This window comes from Lissotriton vulgaris, unplaced genomic scaffold, assembly GCF_964263255.1.
Source record: "Lissotriton vulgaris unplaced genomic scaffold, aLisVul1.2 SCAFFOLD_673, whole genome shotgun sequence".
Classification (NCBI taxonomy): Eukaryota; Metazoa; Chordata; class Amphibia; order Caudata; family Salamandridae; genus Lissotriton; species Lissotriton vulgaris.
This window is the reverse complement of record NW_028242452.1, coordinates 33,184-55,503: the sequence shown is the minus strand read 5'-3', so window position 1 is coordinate 55,503 and position 22,320 is coordinate 33,184. Positions and strand designations below refer to the sequence as shown.

Here is a 22,320-nt window from a genome sequence, read left to right as displayed (position 1 = left end):
ATGTCTAGTCGCGTTCCTCCAGTCCGTATAGCACTTGACCAGGGATCCTGTCTCCTTTCATTACCGGCTGATTTACCCACAATTATTTTTCACTCCCTGAAGAAGTCCCGTGAGGGATGAAACGCGTCTGCTGTTGAGTACAAATGGAACAATGAAGTGGATTTTTTTCTAAAAAATTGGACACTATTTGTATTGTCTTTGTAATAAGTTTGTGATGGAGTGTTCACAAATTCAACATACGGTGCACCTGAGCTTATGAATGAAGTCATGTTAAGTTCTATTTAGAACTATCACTGTGATGGTGGGTGGTTATTCGGAGTGCACACAAGTCCCCTCTTAGAATATAAGGGGAATTTACTCTTGAGTAATTTTGGTTAGTTTAATGTACAAAGAAGGTTCCACTGTCTGCCTTGTTTTAGTCCTTAAAAAAATCTAAAGTTATTGATGCGTCAGGGAAACTGATTAATGCGTAGGCACAAACATATGGCGATAGCAAACACACAAGCCTTACTCCCAAGCTATGACCGGGCTCACTACGACCAATTAGAAAAACTAATGGAGCACCTCCCAGATAAATACAAAGATCTGGCAGCAGAGCTCTTACAAGAAGGCAAATAATATCTAATGCCTCAATTAAATGTGCACTAGATGTAGCTGACACAGCATCCAGAGCAGTCAATACCAGTGTTATACTCAGACGTTATGCGTGGTTACGCATTTCAGGTTTTAAACCAGAGGTACAGACTACCATCTTGAACCAGCCCTTCAATCGGAACCAGTTGTTCGAGCCGGAAGTAGACAACACACTAGTAAAGATGAAGAAAGACACGGACACAGCTAAGTCTATGGGTGCATTACAATCCACACAGACTAGAAGTTCTTTTCACCGCTCCTTTTATAGAGGAGGCTCCAAGCAAACCGGCACAGATACATCATCTTTTAAGACTCACACACAGGCCTCCTCTAACAAAGGCTACTTTAGAAGATGATACAGAGGCAACAATAACGAGGGAAGAGGTGGAGGTAATAACAACCGAACCTCTTTCACTTCCAAACAGTGACTTCCCTCTGCCTCCCCTATAGCATTCCACTCCTGTGAGGGGCAGATTATCCCAGTTCCTACCTGTCTGGAATTCCATCACAACAGACAGATGGGTAAGACCAATTATCCAACATGGCTACTGCCTAGAACTCACAGCAACCCCCCCGAACATACCACCCGTGCAGCGTCCAATGTCAGCAGAACATATAACTCTGCTTCAACAGGAAGTTATAGCACTTCTACAAAAGGATGCTATTCAAGTAGTTCCTTTAGAGGAACGGGGAACAGGAGTTTACTCCCTGTACTTCCTAATTCCCGAGAAGGACGGGACACTAAGACCAATTCTCGACCTCAGGCCCCTCAACCATTACATACAATCAGATCCTTTTCACATGATCGCTTTACACCAAGTACTCCCACTACTACAACAGGGAGACTTTCTTTCAACACTAGACCTAAAGTACGCCTATTTTCATGTTCCTATACATCCTGCGCACAGGAAGTATCTAAGGTTTGTCATACGAGGACAGCACTATTAGTTCAAAGTCCTTCCATTCGGGGTCACAACAGCACCACGAGTGTTTACAAAGTGCTTAGCAGTAGTAGCAGCACATCTCAGAGTACAACAGATACATGTCTTCCCTTACCTCGACGATTGGCTCATAAAAGAAAAATCGTTCAACCAGTGTGTCCAACACACAAAACAAACAATTCAGACATTGCACGACTTGGGGTTCGCGATAAACTACACCAAGTCGCACCTAGAGCCTTCGCACGTTCACCAGAATCTAGGAGCTACCATAGATACATCTACAGCTCTAGCGTATCCCAGTCCAGCCAGGATACAGAGCACCAGACCTTAGTCTCCCTTTTTCAACACCAGCCGTCTCTCCAAGCCAGAGTGTTCATGAGACTGATAGGCATGATGGCGTCTTACATCTTCATAGTTCCTGACGCAAGACTGCAAATGCGCCCATTACAAGAATGTCTAGCACAGCAGTGGAATCAGGCTCAAGGTCAGCTCACAGACCTGTTGTTGGTAGACAGCCGTACATATCGCTCTCTGCAATGGTGGAACACCAAAAACGTAACTCCTTTGACGCTCATGACGAGCTCAGCTCGTCATGGTGTACACCTCCATACACTCATGACGAGCTGAGCTCGTCATGAACAATGGGGAATCTCAAGTTCGAGCATAGGAGGAAAATAACACTAGCATCGATGGTGTTAACAAAGGGATGGCCATTCCTAGAACCTGTTCCACAGATAGTGCTCACGACAGACGCATCCCTCATAGGATGGGGAGCCCATCTCTTACATTATACCACACAAGGCCAATGGAACAACCAACAAAAACAGTTCCAAATCAACCAATTAGAGCTGCTAGCAATTTTCCTAGCACTCAAAAAGTTTCAGGTACAAGTACGAAACAAAGCTGTCCTAATCCGGACGGACAATATGACAGCCATGTATTCTATACAAAAACAGGGGGGGGACACTCTCTGCAACTGTCCCAGCTTGCACAGAACATTTGGAGATGGGCCATTCCTCAAACTATACACCTGACAGTAGAACACCTTCCAGGAATTCACAATCCGATAGCAGATCTGTTGAGTTGTCAGATCTGTTGAGTCGTCAGTCACAACAGATTCACGAATGGGAGATACACCCACAAGTTCTTCAACCATTCTTCCAAATGTGGGGCCATCCACAGATGGATCTGTTTGCCACCCAGGAAAATGCAAAATGCCCAACCTTCGCCACCAGGTTTCCCCACCCACGGTCAGAGGGGAATGCGATATGGATGAACTGGGCAGGCAGATTTGCGTATGCTTTTCCGCCTCTCCCACTCATTCCACTAGTAGTACGCAAGCTCAGACAACCGTCTCTCAAACTAATACTAGTGGCTCCCACATGGTCACGTCAGCCGTGGTTCACCACACTACTAGATCTCTCACTTGTTCCACATCAAAAATTACGGCTCACGCCATCCCTGTTAACACGGAACCATGGAGAAATAAGACACCCAGAACCAAGCCAACTGAATTTGGCGATCTGGCTCCTGAAGTCTTGGAGTTTGGTTACTTAAACCTACCACCAGACTGTATGAACATAATTAAAGAAGCTAGAAGACCCACTACCAGATAAGCATGAGCGAATTTTGCGGATCTCGCGTTCGCGAATTTTGCGGATTTGCGGATTCGCAATCCGCAAAATCCGCGAATTCCCGCGAATTTGCGGATTTTTTTTTTTGTGTTCGCCCGTGTTTCTGCCAGTTCGCGAGGGTTTTGTACACTTTCGCAAATTGCGAACTTACCTGTCGGGTCGCAAGTTTCGCGAACTTGTTGTTTCTACGTGTCCAGCCTGTTTGGGACACTCTTCTTCATCACTGCCACTCTCTGTCACCACTGCCACTCTCTGACTACTCATGCCACCCTCTGGCCCACCCATGCCACCCTCTGTTTCATCACCACACCCTCTGGTTGTCCAGTGTACATTATTTTCGGCAAAGCAAAGCACACCTTCCCTGCCTCAAGTGACCTGAATTAATTTGGGGCTGATTAATGTGTTAAAACACACAAAAAGAGGAGACCAGGTCTGTAATGGTGTGCTGTGCTGACTGGTGCAAAAAGAATCACACTGATATGCGTGCAGGGAAGTGTGTTGCATTACACAGGGCAAGTAAAGTCCCATCAGACCACCCTCATGGCGGCATATCATCATGTGGGAGACGGGCAATTGCTCCGTCTACTGCCCATACCATCAAGAGGCAGTGCCTGTAGTCACAATTGTGTGCGATCTACAGTTAGAAAAAAGAATGTGCAGTGCTTAAAGAAAAATGTGCATGATTAAAAATGACTACCTAAACTGGAAAATTTTCCTTAAAGCATTAGTGTAGGTGTCAAGATTAAAAACGTGCGCCTAAAATTCAAAAAATGTGAGAGAGAGAAAATGTGACACATTCTGATTAATGTGTCACAGAATATTTTTTTAGCTGGCACCTGCTTCCTTAGTGCGCCCTGATTAGTGATCTTTTGCACTTGCTAAGTGCTTTCATTGTTGCAAAATTAGTTACAACACCTGCCCTGCCCCAACTGACAATAATGAATTAGGGGCTGATTAATGGATTTTAACTTCCAGCCTGGCTCCTGCTTGTCTCCCTTAGCTGTAATTCAGGACCTTTGTGGCATATGTGTAACTATTCTGAGGTTCAGAGCAGGGTCACATAATAGTTGCAACTGGCAACTGAACTCTGGAGGGGCCCCTCAGGAAGCACTACAGGAAATGGCTACTAATGATGAGCCTGAACTTTTGAACCTGGTAAGTAGTTACTTTCAGTTTTGCTAAGATCGTATTTCTGCAATTTTGCACTTATTCGCGGGGCGCGAACTCACGCGAACAGTGCGAGCAGTGCGAGCAAAATCCGCTGCTCGCGGATTTGCGGATTTTGCGGGAGATTCGCAAATCTCGCGGATTGCGGATTTCCCGAAAATCCGCAAAATCCGCGTGCGGAACGGATTTTCCGCCCATGCCTACTACCAGAGCATTTTATGCCGCTAAGTGGAAAAGATTTGCAATATATTGTAAAAATAATCACATTGACCCACTGGATGTTTCCATCCAGAATATTATTTGCTACCTTCTACACCTGCAAAGGTCCAATTTGGCTTATTCTTCCATACGCCTACATCTGGCAACAATTGCAGCCTATTTACAGAATAGGCAACATCTATCTCTCTTTAACCCCTTCCATGCTCATGACGAGCTCAGCTCGTCATGAGGCACAGTTGAGCTGTGCTGATGACGAGCTGAGCTCGTCATGACACCAGCAAAATGGCAATTCCCAGCACAGGGGAAAATTAACCACAGCAGCGATGTGGTTAGAGTACCTGCAATCAAAGCATTTATGGAAGGATTAAAACGAATAATCCCACCTAGGTTACCACCTGCTCCAGTATGGAACCTAAACGTGGTCCTTACAAGACTTATGGGACCCCTTTCGTGCCTTTACACAAGTGTGAATTGCAATTCTTAACATGGAAAACTGCTTTCCTTGTTGCCATCACCTCTCTCAGAAGAGTTGGTGAAATACAAGCATTCACAATACAAGAACCATTTTTTCAGATACATCATAACAAAGTGGTTCTTAGGCCCAATCCAAAATTCCTGCCAAAGGTTATTACTCCTTTTCACCTTAACTAATCAGTAGAGATACCAGTGTTTTTCTAAAAACCGGACTCTGTTGCAGAAAGGGCGTTACACACCTTAGATGTTAGAAGAGCTCTGTTATACTACACAGACCAGACTAAATCCTTCAGAAAGACAAAACTACTATTTGTATCTTCTCTCCTCCACACAAGGGCAATCCCATCTCTAAGGGAGGAATTTCCAGATGGATTGTAAAGTGTATACAAATATGCTATCAAAAAGCTAAACGTACACTAACAGTTCCTCCTAGAGCGCACTCCACTCGCAAACTAGGAGCCTCTATGGCTTTCTTAGGAAATATACCACTAGAGGAAATATGCAAGGCAGCAACATGGTCTACAGTACACACCTTCACTAAACACTATTGTGTTGATGTGCAAGGCTAGCAGCAAGCTGCAGTAGGCCAAACTGTCCTTAGAACACTATTTCAGTATGCTGAAACTGATACAAGCGGCCACCGCTAGGGGAGACACTGCTGCACAATCATTGCAAAAGTGTACGATCTGCAGCTCATATGCCTCAAACGGAACATGCTACTTACCAGTATGCATCTGTTCTTGGCATGTAGAGCTGCAGATTCGTACACGCCCTCCCGCCTCCGTCCTGTATCCGTTCCAGTACTCCTCTTACTTACATGCACACGCATGGACATCCTTTCTCTTTACTTCTAACTCCATAATTTCCCATCATGGCGAAAAACAATCTGAGGGTGGAGTCGATGACCATGCGCAGTATTGTCCAAGGGAGGAGTCTCCAATCTTGTGACTACAAAGACTTCTTCCAAGAAGACAACAACCTCCAATCATCCGAGTCCAACACCGGGTGGCGATCTATTGCAAAAGTGTACAAATCTGCAGCTCTACATGCCAAGAACAGATGCATACTGGTAAGTAGCATTTTCCTTTTTTTATTGGATGAACGAAAATTACCCTCGTGCTAACAAATCTGAAATGGAGATCCTGTTACTCTGAGTCCTTGACAATGGAAAGTTGCTGTTTGAATGGCCTGGGTTCCCCATCGTCCACATCTCAAAGTAAAAACAATATTTAAACAATCTTTTATGAAGATCTCTAGTTTTTAGCTCCACAAAGGAACATTGAAGTCACAGGCCTTAACCTTCAGGTGTTCTTGCTCAGAACAATCCTGCCGCTGAAGGAAATCAATCATTGAGAGGAACGGACTAGAGCCATTTTAGCAGTTGTCTGAACTACTGTAATCTTACCTCAGATTGTAAAGAAAAAAAGTACATTGACAGTTGCAAATGCTGCAAAATTATGCATCTATACTGTGCATCACCCTCAAGAAATGCAACCAAGCAATACTGACATTAAGTCTTCCACTGTCTCTGTGGAATCCAGGATCAGATCCATACATCGTGTGCAAGGCCGACTGAAAGAAAACATGCCCCAGGTTAAATTCGACCCAAAAAACTTTGGTCAATTAATCTGTACCACTGCCAATTAACAAACATTTAAACTAACTGGAGGTCAGAAAACAAACAACTGCAGGCTAAACACTTTAAACGGGCTTCATCCAGTCTGTGCCAATACATGAACAGTATCGAATGGGTATGTCACTCAACATTCTGTAGGACTTACCCTTTTCTAATATTGGCACTCTGGTCACCTTGTCTTTTCAGAACTCCGTGAAAGCAGCCAGTCTACTTGTGCTTTCTATATCTCCTAAGTAAATAAATAGTTTATATTTTTTTTGAGATCTTCACTGTACTCTAAAGTCACAGATGGTACTTTCCTGGTTGTACTTGGGTGTTGATAATAGTATAGTTCAACTTTGCAGACTGCAGATATCTTGGGGTACAAATGAATATGATGTACAAGTCCCTCTTATTATAAATTAGGAACAAAAACTGGTATTTTAGCAAACCAAAACCATGGTGTGAATAGCTGCAATATCTCCTTGTTCAGTTAAGATAATTTGGTGCCTGGGACAACATTACATCGCGAATCAATTGACCGAGTGCACAATTTTCAATAGAGAAGTCTCTTACCAATTTTCATTTTGAAGTTTATTTTTGTTCTCTTTGTGTCCTATGCTTATTATAGGTTGATAAGCACACAAAGTGTAGAACATATTTCAAATGACGGTCTCATCAGAGTAGAAAAGTGAATCATAAAAGGTTTGCGATTTAAATTGCACCTATGAATTTGTGGCTTCCAAATAAGTATCTTATTACAGAATAGCTTCTATATCGAATTTGGAAACTAATCAGTCCGGCTTTATTTGTGCCATAGAAATGTATGCATTTATTAAGAGTTTAAGGATCAGCGTCTCATCTTCAATTAGTGTGAAAGTCATGAACAGATGTTTTAAAACGTTTTGAGCCTTTCCTCAACTGTAGGACATATGAAGCTTTTCTGTTCTTGTTAATAATATGAGGCGAAAAATCCCAATGTCTGCCACCTTTTTCTAGATATTAATCAGTCATGAAGTTTGGGACCACAGCTTCTGCCCAGTGCAAATTTCACTGCTTTCTGGTATTCAGGAGAACACATTTCAGAATCGGTCATGCCCCTCTGTTCAACCAAACCATCCTCTCAAGCATCAACGTTGGGCAACTTTGGTGTGCAGTTCAAGGTTCCATATTTTATTTTTTAAATATTGTGCAACGATGAGCAAGCCCATCGTGTGAACTGTGCAACTTACATATTTCAGTTTTGTGGTAAACATTTTACAGCTTTACTGGTTGAAACCAATCGTTGCCACAAAATCTAATACTCCAACCTTCACAATATGTGTAGCTTGCAAACAAAAGAATGTGATTGTGGATGAACAGGACTTATTCTGTGCTCTTTTGAACTTTTGTAAATCTGTACGATTGGCTGACCAGCATAGCATGCGCAGCATACTCCTAATTTGGGTGCTTTGGTAGGGCTGATATGATTTATTTATAAAAATGTTAAATTGACATTTCTTTTCTTTCTTTTATAGGGAAGGAATTGCTTGTCCCACTGACCAGTTCTGTATCCTTTTCATTGCAGTTTTAAATTTGCTATACAAAATTGATATATGGACTAAGTTGCTCAAGATTCTATTGTATTCCTAACGAATTTCACAATCAATTGAATTCACAGTGTAATGTGTAGTATTCAACTGTAAGAGCATTTTTCGACCCTCCATGCATTTGCAGCCCACTAGATCAGAAATCTAGTTAGGGATGCTGAGTCCATGGTAAAGAAAATGAAAACTTCACAGTACACCCTTATTCGCGTTCTTATTTGTTTTGGTGGTACCTAAATCCCTCTACACAGTGGTGTGGAATTTTAATAAAATATCTACTTGTCTATTTGACAGGTTGCTTCATAAATCTACTTGTCCTGTAAAGAAAATCCACTTGTCCCTTTTGGCGCCTCGTAGTGCGGTGATAAATTAAGGCAGCAATCTCAAGAAGTGCTCTGATAATAGTCCGTCGCCTATGCCAGGGCTCATACAATCGTAGGATTTGAATTCCAGCAATTCATGCTTTTTGCCACCTTTCCATGGATCTACATACTGGGGCAGGAGGTAGGGTTAACCAATAGTTTCAGGGTTGGAATGCACTTTGGTGTCTGTGCAAACTAATAATGTGCATGTTTTAGGGATTTTCACCAGCTCTTTTCTAAGAAAGGTTGTAATTTACTCCTCACAAGCACAGAAGTAAATTCTTCGATGGTTGGCAAAAAAAGTAGTTGGAGGGAAAAACGAACTCTTAAACGCTCAACAGATTTTCGCATGAGCAAATCTACACGTGCATATTTGCTTGTGCTAAAATGCAGTACACAAATATTTTGTAGGAGTACAATTTCCTGGCCTACTTCAGTGAATTATTGTTAATTCATGAAATCTGTAAATCTGCACTAACGCATGGGCATACACAATGGGTGCAATTTTGTCACTTATTTAACAACATCGCTGCTAATGGTTTTCCCCTCCTGTGCTGATGCATGTGTAATTCGCATTGTTCATGACGAGCTCCGCTCGTCATCAGCACAGCTCAACCGTGCCTCATGACGAGCTGAGCTCGTCATGAGCATGAAGGGGTCAAGAATTGGGCCCTTAAGTAGGTCTTTAGTTAACTAAAGCCTTTTGTTTTTAATAAAAATTATGTCCCTACGTACCTACCTACCTATAGATTAGCTTCACTGTGAGTGACAGCATTCTGCTTTCACAAGGAGCATATCGGCACACAGATTTTTTTTTCATTGCCAGAGACTACTGTGGCAAGGTGTGCTTTTTGAGAGCAACATATTGCTTTTTGCCAGTGCTGCTTATAATGGTGAGGGCCTAGCAGCTCCCACAACAGCTTTAACTAAACCAAAAGGCTTACTACAAATGTCAGACGTATTGGCTTTGCCAAGGATTGTTTATTTTCATGTTTCTCATAATAAACTGGTAGCACGGATTCTCCATAATGATTTTTTTTGCGAATACTAGCATGGATCAACACATTTTGCTAGATGATGTTCCAAAGAAATGATACTTAAACTTTAATTATAGTATAGTGAAACATGTTGTCCTCGTGTTTTTTGTGTACATTTAATTTGAAAGCAAGGACTCGTCAATCTTGCTTTAAAACTTGTGCAAATATTTGCATCTAATCTGAGCGCATTCTGTGAGCATTATACTTCGCCTCATATTGTTGAACTTTTCAAACGTGTGTAGATATTTTCATACTGGGGCTGCTGTCAGCAGTGCAGTCTAAGCTTACACTATTTAATTAGAACACTCACCCTAATAATAAAGGCTTTGCATTAATGAACTATAAATAAAGTTCGAACAGCATTCACTGGAGTACACGAATATTACCTTAACTGCAATCCATGGCTTTTCCTGATCCATCAAGTGGTACTGTAAACTGGCAGCCAAAGGGTTTGTGCTGCAGGAAGTTGGGCATACTTGTCCCTAAGACAAAATAAACATGAAACCTTGTTGTCCTAGGCCCCAAATAATGTTCTAGAAGTCCAACCCCTGACTCTATATAATAACCGTTTGATATCAATAATTCTGACATGCACCACACCCACTTTCTGAGTTTATTGCCCTCTATACTTCGATTTAACAGGCGTTTGCTGCATGATGTGAAGCAAATTTCCTGTTCCTGATTTGCAACAGCTTCTAAATTGGCCTGTTAAAGAGACAGGGGTCCTTTAAGTGTTTAAAATTACTGCAAATCACAAAATTATTTTGACGTTTGTGTCATGGAGGTTGTGTTTTGGGTGATATGAACATATTGTTGTTACTCTACTCTAGCCTAGAAGAAAGAGGTTGGCTTTTATTTGCTCTAGTCTTGTTACTCTTAACTTTTTTAAAGATGAAGTCTCTTATAAAGAGCACCTGAACCACCCTTGGATGTCCTTGTGTGCCTTTTTAAAAAATATGTATCACAGCAAAACTGGAAAACATTGGTTAAACTAACTAGTAACACATTAATATCGAAAATGTAAAGAGGATTGAAGAGATCTGGTATTTGTGGAAGAGATGTGTATTTAAATTTCACCTGAAAGTGTTAAGCATGGGTAAAAATTCTGATGTTAGTCTAAAAAGTTCCAAGTCCCGATTGAAAGATTTTTAAATTGTACCTACTGACCCATTCTTTTAACCACAGATTCCCCACCTTCAGAATATCCAAGTCATCAGACTATATCCAGAAAGTTCTCCCAGCATTGACTCCTGCAGGTGGTACAGTGGCAATCTTGCACGCCCCAGAAGGGAGGGGACTGAACCGCATATAGTGTTCTGATGTCAGTTCCTCTCTTTCAATACCATTCAACGTAGATCTGCACCGTTTTCTGATGATTGTCAAAATAATTTAAAGCCAATGGATTATGTTTCAGCTGAAAATGACAGGTTTCTAATTATGCCATTAGTTTAGATAGCAAATGTCTCACAGGCCTGAACAACCTGTGCCTTGGGTGCATGGGCTCCAGGAACTTCCGGAAGTCATGTGAAAAGTGCAACATCATGCACCTGAAAGTTAGCAGGGAGTGGGAAGCCTGGCTGTATGTCACTGAAGAGAAAAGGTGGTGTTTGAAGCTGTGGGCCCACTCCAAGACATGGAACCACTCCTGATCATGAGGCTGGGTCAGAGCAAAAGTCCCATTCTCTTTCAAAGTCTTCAGGTAAGTCGAAAACATACCAGAAACACAAGAATGCCAAGCCGGGATCAATTTCATTCCACCACATGATCTCAAATGAGAGATTGGGAGGGCGACACTCAAAGGGTCCTGAGCCTCCAGTGTCTTCTGACACTGATCCAGTCCCTCAGCTAATCCTAGCATGCCCTGATTGTATTTCCCAGTCATTCTCAGCTGTGCAGTAGATAGAAGCTCCTCTTGGACCTCAACTTCCTTTGACATGGTTGACCATGACACTCTAAAACAAAGACTCTATGAAGCCGGCATAGAGGGAACTGCTCTGGACTGGATCACGTCCTACCTTCAAAACCGAACTTTCATCCATACCCCACCTTTCTCTTCCAAACCGTACTCCACAAAAGCATGGGTCCCTCAAGGTTCTATCATCTCGCCCAAGCTTTTCAACATCTACATGTCATTCTCTGTACTGATCAATCAATTTCACCTCACGTATTCAACTGGAATTCCCCAAAGACATTGGAAAATCACCAAGTTCGAGGCATATGAGCTGCAGATCGTACACTTTTGCAATTGATCGCCACCTGGTGTTGGGCTCGGATGATTGCAGGTTGTTGTCTTCTTGGAAGAAGTCTTTGTAGTCACGAGATAGGCGACTCCTCCCTTGGACAATACTGCGCATGGTCATAGACTTCATCCTCAGATTGTTTTTTTCCGCCACTGGGTTCGGATGAAAGTTTTCCGTTCCGGCTAGAAAATACTTTTTCAGCAACTTCAAAGCGTGAAACTTTATATACACATTTTCGACATCGAATAGACTTTTCGACATCACCAGCTACATTTCGTGCGTCTACGCGGGCTGTTGGGCCTATCGGCACCGTATGGCCTACGTCTCATGGACAGAACTCCATTCAAGAGATGCCCGGTATGTCGAGCAAAATTCCCTCATAGCGACCATCACGAGGTCTGCAACCTCTGTCTATCGCCGGAACACGACGAGTCGACCTGCGCAGCCTGTGCATCCTTCCGATCAAAGAACACCATTCGGGATCGGAGGGCACGTCGACACGAGATGAGGAGATCAGCGCCAGCACCAGAGGCCATCTTTGAGGAGGAGATAGTCGGAGAGGACGTCTCCGGGGACGAGGATCCACTCGAAGATATCTCCGAGGACGAGGCTCCACTCGTGGCCGAGGAAGACTCTCCTGATCTCCAGATCATATCGGGGGCAGAGGACTCAGATGACTAGATTCCATCTCGGCAACCCGTGAGTACTCTTGCCCCTGCACAGCATACACTACCCAAGCCAAAGGCAGCGGTCGGCACTCCGCCTATGGGGCCCAGTCAAGACCGAAATCTACCCTCAGACGCCCGCCTACGGGCTCGGCTCCGAGGAAAAAGACTATGCCTTCCGGTGCCTCGGCACCGACGAAACCGCATGGGCCAATTCCACCTCCTCCATTGGCACCGAAACATCCTTCGACACAGAATGACTCTTCGACAGCGAAGCCAAGATGCCCTTCGGTGCCCAAAGACAAAGATCCTTCGGCACCCAAACCAAAAGACACCTCGGTGCCGAAGCCAAAAACTGTTCCGGATCCGAAAGCTTTGACTCAGAAACCTTCCGGTTCCAAGAATAAAGATGGAAAGCCAGAGTCCGGCGCCGCAGGGCCAACAAGACCTGTCTCCACGCCGAAATCTCCAACATTGGTACCAAAGACTCCAAGGCCTGATACAAAGACACCTAAACCCTCTAACAAGCCTACCAAGCGGAAACCACCTTTGGCACCGAAAAATTTGCCACAGGACTCGATAACTCCTCCTAAAGCAAAAAACACAAAACAACCCATATCGGCACCGAAAAAATCGACGCCGAAGAAGATTGTAGAGGAGGAAGAACTGTTTAGACCAGATCCTGAAACAAAGAAAGGTCCATATCACTCCAAAAACTGGACATGTGAAAGCAATTCCTTACAAGAAGAGACCAGCAGACACACCACTTCTACCTGTGGTTCCTGGCAAAAAGGATTGTGCTACTTCTCCAATGCACCCTTCCTCTCCTTCACCTTTTTCCTCTCCTATCCCTCCTTATATTGAACCTATAGCTTCTCCTGTTCTATCTCCTGCATCATCACACCACACTGACGAGAAGTATGATCTAGGTGGAGTGAATGACGTACCAGAGCCACATGCATACCCTTTAGATGAAGATGTCAATCCAGAATATCCTAAGAATGACGACATGTATGGTTTTCCACCACACAATGTGCCAGACATTCCTGATCCTCCGTACTACCCAACAAAACATTCCCCTCCAGAAGATAGTATTGGGTTTAATCATCTATTAAATAGAACCGCCCTTTACCATGGGGTTCCAATGCACTCTGATGCCATTGATGAGGATTTTTTACTGGATACATTTGAGCAGACAACAAGGTCTACGCAAATACTACCCATGATCAAAGGAGTCCTTAAACATGCTCCAGAAATATTTAAAGACCCGGTACGATGTAGGGTGTTAAATCCAAGAATAGAAAAGAAGTATAGACCAGCACCATCTGATTCAGTCTATATTAAGGGACATCTGCCACTAGACTTTTTGGTAGTGTCTAATGCACGTAAAAGAGCCAATTCCCAGACTTCTGGTGACACGCCCCCTCCTGACAAAGAATCTAAAGTTATTGATGCGTCAGGGAAACGGATTGCTGCGCAGGCAACAAACATATGGCGCATAGCAAATGCACAAGCCTTACTCTCGCGCTATGACAGGGCTCACTACGACCAATTAGAAAAACTAATGGAGCACCTCCTAGATCAATACAAAGATCAGGCAGCAGAGCTCTTACAAGAAGGCAAATTAATATCAATGCCTCAATTAAATGTGCACTAGATGTAGCTGACACAGCATCTAGAGCAGTCAATACTAGTGTTATACTCAGACGTCATGCGTGGTTACGCATTTCAGGTTTTAAACCAGAGGTACAGACTACTATCTTGACCAGCCCTTCAATCAGAACCAGTTGTTCGGGCCGGAAGAAGACAACACACTAGTAAAGATGAAGAAAGACACGGACACAGCTAAGTCTATTGGTGCATTATAATCCACACAGACTAGAAGTTCTTTTCGCCGCTCCTTTTATAGAGGAGGCTCCAAGCAAACCGGCACAGATACATCATCTTTTAAGACGCACACACAGGCCTCCTCTAACAAAGGCTACTTTAGAGTAGGATACAGAGGCAACAATAACAAGGGGAGAGGTAGAGGTAATAACAACAACCGCTCCTCTTCCACTCCTAAACTGTGACTTCCCTCTGCCTCCCCTACAGCATTCCACTCCTGTGTGGGGCAGATTATCACAGTTCCTACCTGTCTGGAATTCCATCACAACAGACAGATGGGTAAGACCAATTATCCAACATGGCTACTGCCTAGAACTCACAGCAACCCCCCCGAACATACCACCCGTGCTGCGTCCAATGTCCACAGAAGATATAACTCTGCTTCAGCAGGAAGTTATGATTCAGAAAAGGGGGTGGTGATGAACAGAGTGTCTGAATTAAGCAGACCACTCTTACCCAGTCCAAAGATCAGGGCTTGATCCATCACCGTTATTTATCTCACTGCACCATCTCAGCTCAGAACCTGGCTATATGCAAATCAGTCTGTCCCTGGCCCAGTGCATCATGGGAACAGGGCAGACTAAACTACCAAGCCAATTCTTCACCAGAAAGGAGACAAGCTACCGGGGACCGGTTTCTGGCATTTCAGCCTTCTTCGGCCCGGCTTGCTTGAATCCTGATGGTGCAGTGAGAAAGGGACTCATGTCTGAGTATACCCTGTCACACCTATAGTGTTATAGCACTTCTACAAAAGGATGCTATTCAAGTAGTTCCTTTAGAGGAACGGGGAACAGGAGTTTACTCCCTGTACTTCGTAATTCCCGAGAAGGACGGGACACTAAGACCAATTCTCGACCTCGGACCCCTCAACCATTACATACAATCAGATCATTTTCACATGATCACTTTACAACAAATACTCCCACTACTACAACAGGGAGACTTTCTTTCAACACTAGACCTAAAGTACGCCTATTTTCATGTTCCTATACATCCTGCGCACAGAAAGTATCCAAGGTTTGTCATACAAGGACAGAACTATTAGTTCAAAGTACTTCCATTCGGGGTCACCACAGCACCACGAGTGTTTACAAAGTGCTTAGCAGTAGTAGCAGCACATCTCAGAAGACAACAGATACATGTCTTTCCTTACCTCGACGATTGGCTCATAAAAGCAAAATCGTTCAACCAGTGTGTCCAACACACAAAACAAACAATTCAGACATTGCACGACTTGTAGTTTACAATAAACTACACCAAGTCGCACCTATAGCCTTCGCACGTTCATCAGTATCTAGGAACTACCATAGACACGTCTACAGATCTAGCGTATCCCAGTCCAGCCAGGATACAGAGCATTCAGACCTTAGTCTCCCTTTTTCAACACCAGCAGTCTCTCCAAGTCAGAGTGTTCATGAGACTGATAGGCATGATGGCGTCTTGCATCTTCATAGTTCCTCACGCAAGACTGCAAATGCGCCCATTACAAGAATGTCTAGTACAGCAGTGAAATCAGGCTCAAGGTCAGCTCACAGACCTGGTGTTGGTAGACAGCCGTACATATCGCTCTCTGCAATGGTGGAACACCAAACATTTGACAAAGGGACGGCCGTTCCTAGAACCTGTTCCACAGATAATGCTCACGACAGACGCATCCCTCACAGGACGGGGAGCCCATCTCCTACATTATACCACACAAGGCCAATGGAACAACCACCAAAAACAGTTCCATAACAACCATCTAGAGCTGCTAGCAATTTTCCTAGCACTCAAAACGTTTCAGGTACAAGTATGAAAGCTGTCCTAATCCGGACGGACAATATAAGAGCCATGTATTATATACAAAAACAGGGGGGGACACACTCTCTGCAACTGTCCCAGCTTGCACAGAACATTTGGAGATGGGCCATTCCTCAAAACATACACCTGACAGTAGAACACCTTCCAGGAATTCACAATTAGATAGCAGATCTGTTGAGTCGTCAGTCACAACAGATTCACGAATGGGAGATACACCCACAAGTTCTTCAACCATTCTTCCAAATGTGGCGGCATCCACTAATAGATCTGTTTGCCACCCACGAAAATGCAAAATGCCCAACCTTCGCCACCAGGTTTCCACACCCACGGTCGGAGGGGAATGCGATATGGATGAACTGGTCAGGCAGATTTGCGTACGCTTTTCCGCCTTTCCCACTCATTCCACTAGTAGTACGCAAGCTCAGACAACAGTCTCTCTAACTAATACTAGTGGCTCCCACATGGGCACGTCAGCCGTGGTTCGCCACACTACTAGATCTCACTGGTTCCACATAAAAAATTACGGCTCACGCCATCCCTGTTAACACGGAACCATGGAGAAATAAGACACCCAGAACCAAGCCAACTGAATTTGGCGATCTGGCTTCTGAAGTCTTAGAGTTTGGTTACTTAAACCTACCACCAGACTGTATGAACATAATTAAAGAAGCTAGAAGACCCACTACCAGAGCATGTTATGCCGCTAAGTGGAAAGGATTTGCAATATATTGTAACAATAATCTCATTTATCCTCTGGATGCTTCCATCCAAAATATTATTTGCTACCTTCTACACCTACAACGGTCCAATTTGGCTTATTCTTCCATACGCCTGCTTCTGGCAGCAATTGCAGCCTATTTACAGAATATGCAACATCTAATTCTCTTTAGAGTACCTGCAATCAAAGCATTTATGGAAGGATTAAAACGAATAATCCCACCTAGGTTACCACCTGCCCCAGTATGGAACCTAGACGTGGTCCTTACAAGACTTATGGGACCCCCTTTCGAGCTTTTACACAAGTGTGAATTGCAATTCCTCTCATGGAAAACTGCCTTCCTTGTTGCCATCACCTCTCTCAGAAGAGTTGGTGAAATACAAGCATTCACAATACAAGAAACATTTTTTCAGATACTTCCTAACAAAGTGGTTCTTAGGCCCAATCCTAAATTCCTGCCAAAGGTTATTACTCCTTTTCACCTGAACTAATCAGTAGAGCTACCAGTGTTTTTCCAAAAACCGGCCTCTGTTGCAGAAAGGGCTTTACACACCTTAGATGTTAGAAGAGCTCTGTTATACTATACAGACATGACTACATCCTTCCGAAAGACAAAACAACTATTTGTATCTTTCTCTCCCCCACACAAGGGCAATCCCATTTCTAAGGGAGGAATTGCCAGATAGATTGTAAAGTTTATACAAATATGCTATCAAAAGCTAAACGTACACTAACTGTTCCTCCTAGTGCGCACTCAACTCGCATTGCTTTCTTAGGAAATATACCACTAGAGGACATATGCAAGGCAGCAACATGGTCTACAACACACACCTTCAGTAAACACTATTGTGTTGATGTGCAAGCCAAGCAGCAAGCTGCAGTAGGCCAAGCTGTCCTTAGAACACTATTTCGGAATGCTGCAACATATACAAGCGACTACCGCTAGGGGAGACACTGCTGCACAATCGTTGCAAAAGTGTACGATCTGCAGCTCATATGCCTCGAACCGAAAATGCTACTTACCAGTATGCATCTGTTCTTGGCATGTAGAGCTGCAGAGTCGTACACACCCTCCCACCTTCCCGGACTTGTATCCGTTCCAGTACTCATCTTACTTAGATGCACACGCATGGACATCCTTTCTCTTTACTTCTACTAACTCCATCATTTTCCATCATGGCGAAAAACAATCTGAGGATGGAGTTGATGACCATGCGCAGCATTGTCCAAGGGAGGAGTCACCTATCTCGTGACTACAAAGTCTTCTTGCAAGAAGACAACAACCTGCAATCATCCGAGCACAACACCAGGTGGCGATCGATTGCAAAAGTGTACGACTCTGCAGCTCTACATGCCAAGAACAGATGCATACTGGTAAGTAACATTTTCCTTTTCAGCTGTCTGAGGGCCGTGGATCAGTGGATGACTTGGAGCCATCTCAAATTGAATGCTTCAAAAACTGAAATACTCATGTGTGGCAATAGGAAACATTACAACCTGCTTGCCGCATGGCCTAATGAACTGGGATCACTGCCTAAAGTTTCGAAGGAAGTACGAAACCTCGGAATGACCATGGAATCCAAGCTGTCAATTAATGCCCAAGTGGATAAACTAGAAAAAACAAGCTTTGTCACTATAAAAACACTGCGACAAATGTTCTCTCATTTAGCATTTCCACACAAGGTACAATCTACCATTTCCCTTGTTCTGTCCAAACTAGACTACGCCAATAGCCTCTACCAAGGATCACCTTTAAGGACCATGAAAAGACTACAACGGATTCAGAACTAGGCTGCCAGACTACTCTTGCATATCAAACCGCAAGACCACATCTCCTCTGCCTTGAAAGCCCTGCATTGGTTACCGGTTGCCAGGAGATCCACGTTCAAGCTGCTTTGTATCACCCACAAAGCAATACATGGAATGGAACCACTCTTCATCCGCAATAAAATCACCAAACTCATTCAACAAAGGAACATCCGCTCTAAAGTAGCATCGCGCCTCAAAATCCTACCATACAAGAAAAAAACCTTGGGTGGCACATCCTTCTCTGTTCAAGCAGCCAAACTATGGAACTCTTTACCCCTAATAGAAGGTCCACCAACAACCACCTTATCTTAAGAAAACTACTCCAAATGTCTCTTCCCCACATAAGCACCATACGCAAACAGAAATTTACAGCATAGCCCTCTGTATATAAGCATTTGTTTTCACTATAGATATGTACGTATCTTTGTGTACTACTTTGAATAAACATGTAAAATAATTGTTGTTGAGAGAAAAATAATAATAAATACATCATCTTTGGTCTACATGTACGTACTTCCATTGTGCATCTATGTACCTTCCATGTACTGGATCTGTGTCTGTTACTTTTCTCCTGAAAGCCTATCCAATGCACTACCCAATTTCTCATCCTGAGGCTCCTATCAATATCTTTAATCTACATATACTTACCTCCTTTATGCATCTATATACCGTACTTTCAATGTACTTATGAATCTATATATTTATCACTTTCTTCTAATTTAGCATTTCCAATGCATTACCCTATTTCTCAGCCTATACTTGGCTCATTATATCTTCTAGCCCAACCTTCTGACTCATCTCAAACTTCTTTCTACTACTCTTTCCTATGCATTACCCTAGCTCTCATCCTATACATCTATCAATATATCCTTTACATCCACTCTCTCATTTATCCTAAACCCCATACCACTACTATGATCGCCAAAATAACCCTTTTCTTAGACTCTTCCCCCCCCCCCCCCCCCAAAAAAAATCCTACTCTTTTATCCCTCCGCTATCCTATTCAATCAAGATTAACAGACTAACCTGTTCACTTCTCAAATTCCATATTCAACTATACTAATTCACCACTAATCCTTTATAGGGTTCCAGAGTAGTGTCCTAATCGCTAATAAAGAGTCAACACCCATTCAGGGTTACAAGTGCTATATAAATGCAAACCTTTTTGCTTTTCTACCCCTCCCCAACCCTTCTCAATCCAAATAACGGACTAACATATCCACCACTAAAATTACTCATGATTCTTCGTACTAATTCAACTCTAATCCTGATGGGTTCCAGAGTAGCGTGTCACTTGTGTTTCAAAACCCCATCAGGGGTAGCAAGCGCTATATAAATAGAAACTTATTTCCCTCTTCTATCCTGCCACCTCCCTTCTCTACCCAAATAACTGAATAACATATTCACTACTCAAATTACTTCATGTTTTACCATACTAATTTTCAACACTAATCCTTCATGGGTTCCAAAGTGTCGTGCTACTCGCCAGAAAAGCGCTTCAACACCCATCAGGGGTAACAAAGTGCTATATGAATGCAAACCTTTCTTCCCCTTTTATCCCTCTGCTATCCGTCTCACTCCAAATAATTTGACTAAATATACACCACTGAAATTACTTCATATTTCACCATATTAGTTCACCACTAATCCTTTATGGGCTTGCTGAATAGCATGGGTCAACAGGCGTTATATAAATACAAACCTTTTTCCTCTATCCTTCTACTATCATTCCAAATCAAAATGACTGACTAACCTATCCAACACTTAAAATGAACTTGCATGTTTCACTATACTAATTTAACACTAATCGTCTATGGGTCTTCAACGCCTCGTCAGGGGTAGTAATTGCTATATAAATGCAATTACAATACCATATAATGTTGAAGATCATTCAGCTGGTGCCTTTCAGGCCCCACTGGAACAGCGGGGGCCTCCATTCAGACAACTGGCAGCAGGCTGTCCACCATTGCTGACTAGTCCTTCTGCACCTGTTTTAATGTCCTTGCTAACATTTGTCTAGACTTCCCTCCTGGCTTTAAGGTATATGCCAGTCTCTTCAGTGCCTTTGCTTGTGCAGACCCAATTCTGATACCAGTCTCCAACCTAGAATCCGTGTAGGCCACATCAAGCCTGTGCAGTGCTTTTCCATTACCAGACACACAGAAGGTGATGGGAGAAATGCTTGCACTGAGTCCGAACACAATGGTCTGGAACGTGGCACTGGCTTAGATTAATTCAAGCATTCCTTCAATCACCTTTTGGTTTTTAATTGGATTTATAGAGGCTGAAAGACCCATTTGTCTTCAATTCGGACACAGTCCAGGCCTACAAAATATTCTCCTTGGCACAGCACAGGCGATGTAAGAAGACTGGCAAGCTGCCACCACCTCCCTACACTGTTGAAGGGCTTTACTTAGACCTTCAAAATGCCAGTGGGCTGTACTTCTGCTGGTACATCAGCGAAAGAAAGAACCTTCTTTACGGAGGGAGTGCAAAGAGCCATAGAAGTGCTAGATCTAAAAGTTCCCACAGTTAAAAGCTAAATCAGTTTAGTGATTGAAATTCGAAGAGCTGGTCCCAATTCAGAGCAATGCTGCCATTTAACGAGACTCTTGTGGCTCCGACCAGTCAGCCTGTGGCTAGGCAACACAGACCAGCACCTAGTGAACCTTACTTCCCAACAAACATCCCATGCCTGTAATCTTTCTTGCCTATTTATAAAAGGTAAGTCAATCCGAAGACTTTTCTTTCGAGCCCACATCCAAGGAGTCTAACTTAGTGATGTCTTTAAGCAGAAAATTGTTTTGTCAGCTAGCTTTGTCCTACGCTACTTTGAACTCTGTGTGCCTTCTGGGCAGGTACATCCATTCCTTATAGGACATTGCTAGTGGGATCACCCCAGAAGATCTCAGGGCTTTACTTTCCAAAATTCAAGCCAAATCGGTTACTTGATATTTAGGGCATAACCCTCATGTACATGCTCTTTGAAAGATCTAGACTTTTGGTGAGCGGAGGGAATGGATTGTTACAGCACAGCAAGACCTTTGGGTTATTGTCCCCAGCCTGGCAATTCTACTAGCAAACCAGTAAATGTAGGGGACTATCCCATTATCCCACTAGCAACGGCCAACTTCATCTTGTGCAGGAACTGGCCAAGCCTTTTTAAAGCAGAGAATGCAGCTGTAGCCAAAGTCGTTCACTCAAGCAGAAGTCATCTTGTTCTTCCTCCCTTGCTTCAATGGCACATAAGCCGCTTTGATTCTTCCCTCGCAGACTGACTAGCTGGTAGGGGACAGGATATGACCTTTTATCATGTCAAACCAATGGGTTTTACATATTATTCAAAGGGGCTACGCCTTGCTTTTAATTTTGTCCCCTGCTCCTAATTTTGTCCCCTGTCCTATTCATCCCTCCAACCCACAACAGAAAATGTATTTACAGTCCTCTAGATGGAAATAATCATTCTTTTGCTGGCCAAAGGCGCCATTGAGTGGATGCCAGACGCTGAAAAGCGCAAGTGAAGCTATTTGCCG

The 22,320-nt window shown here is 43.3% G+C and overlaps 1 protein-coding gene across 1 annotated transcript in view; it reads left to right on the top strand.

Annotated features, from left to right (window-relative positions):
* PFDN5 (prefoldin subunit 5) overlaps window positions 1–22,320 on the top strand; it is a 125,005-nt gene that overhangs the window by 83,235 nt on the left and 19,450 nt on the right. Inside the window, exon 3 of the mRNA XM_086948317.1 lies at window positions 8,201–8,232. Within this exon, the coding sequence (XP_086804443.1) occupies window positions 8,201–8,232 (32 nt within the window). The remainder of the gene's footprint in view (window positions 1–8,200; window positions 8,233–22,320) is intronic.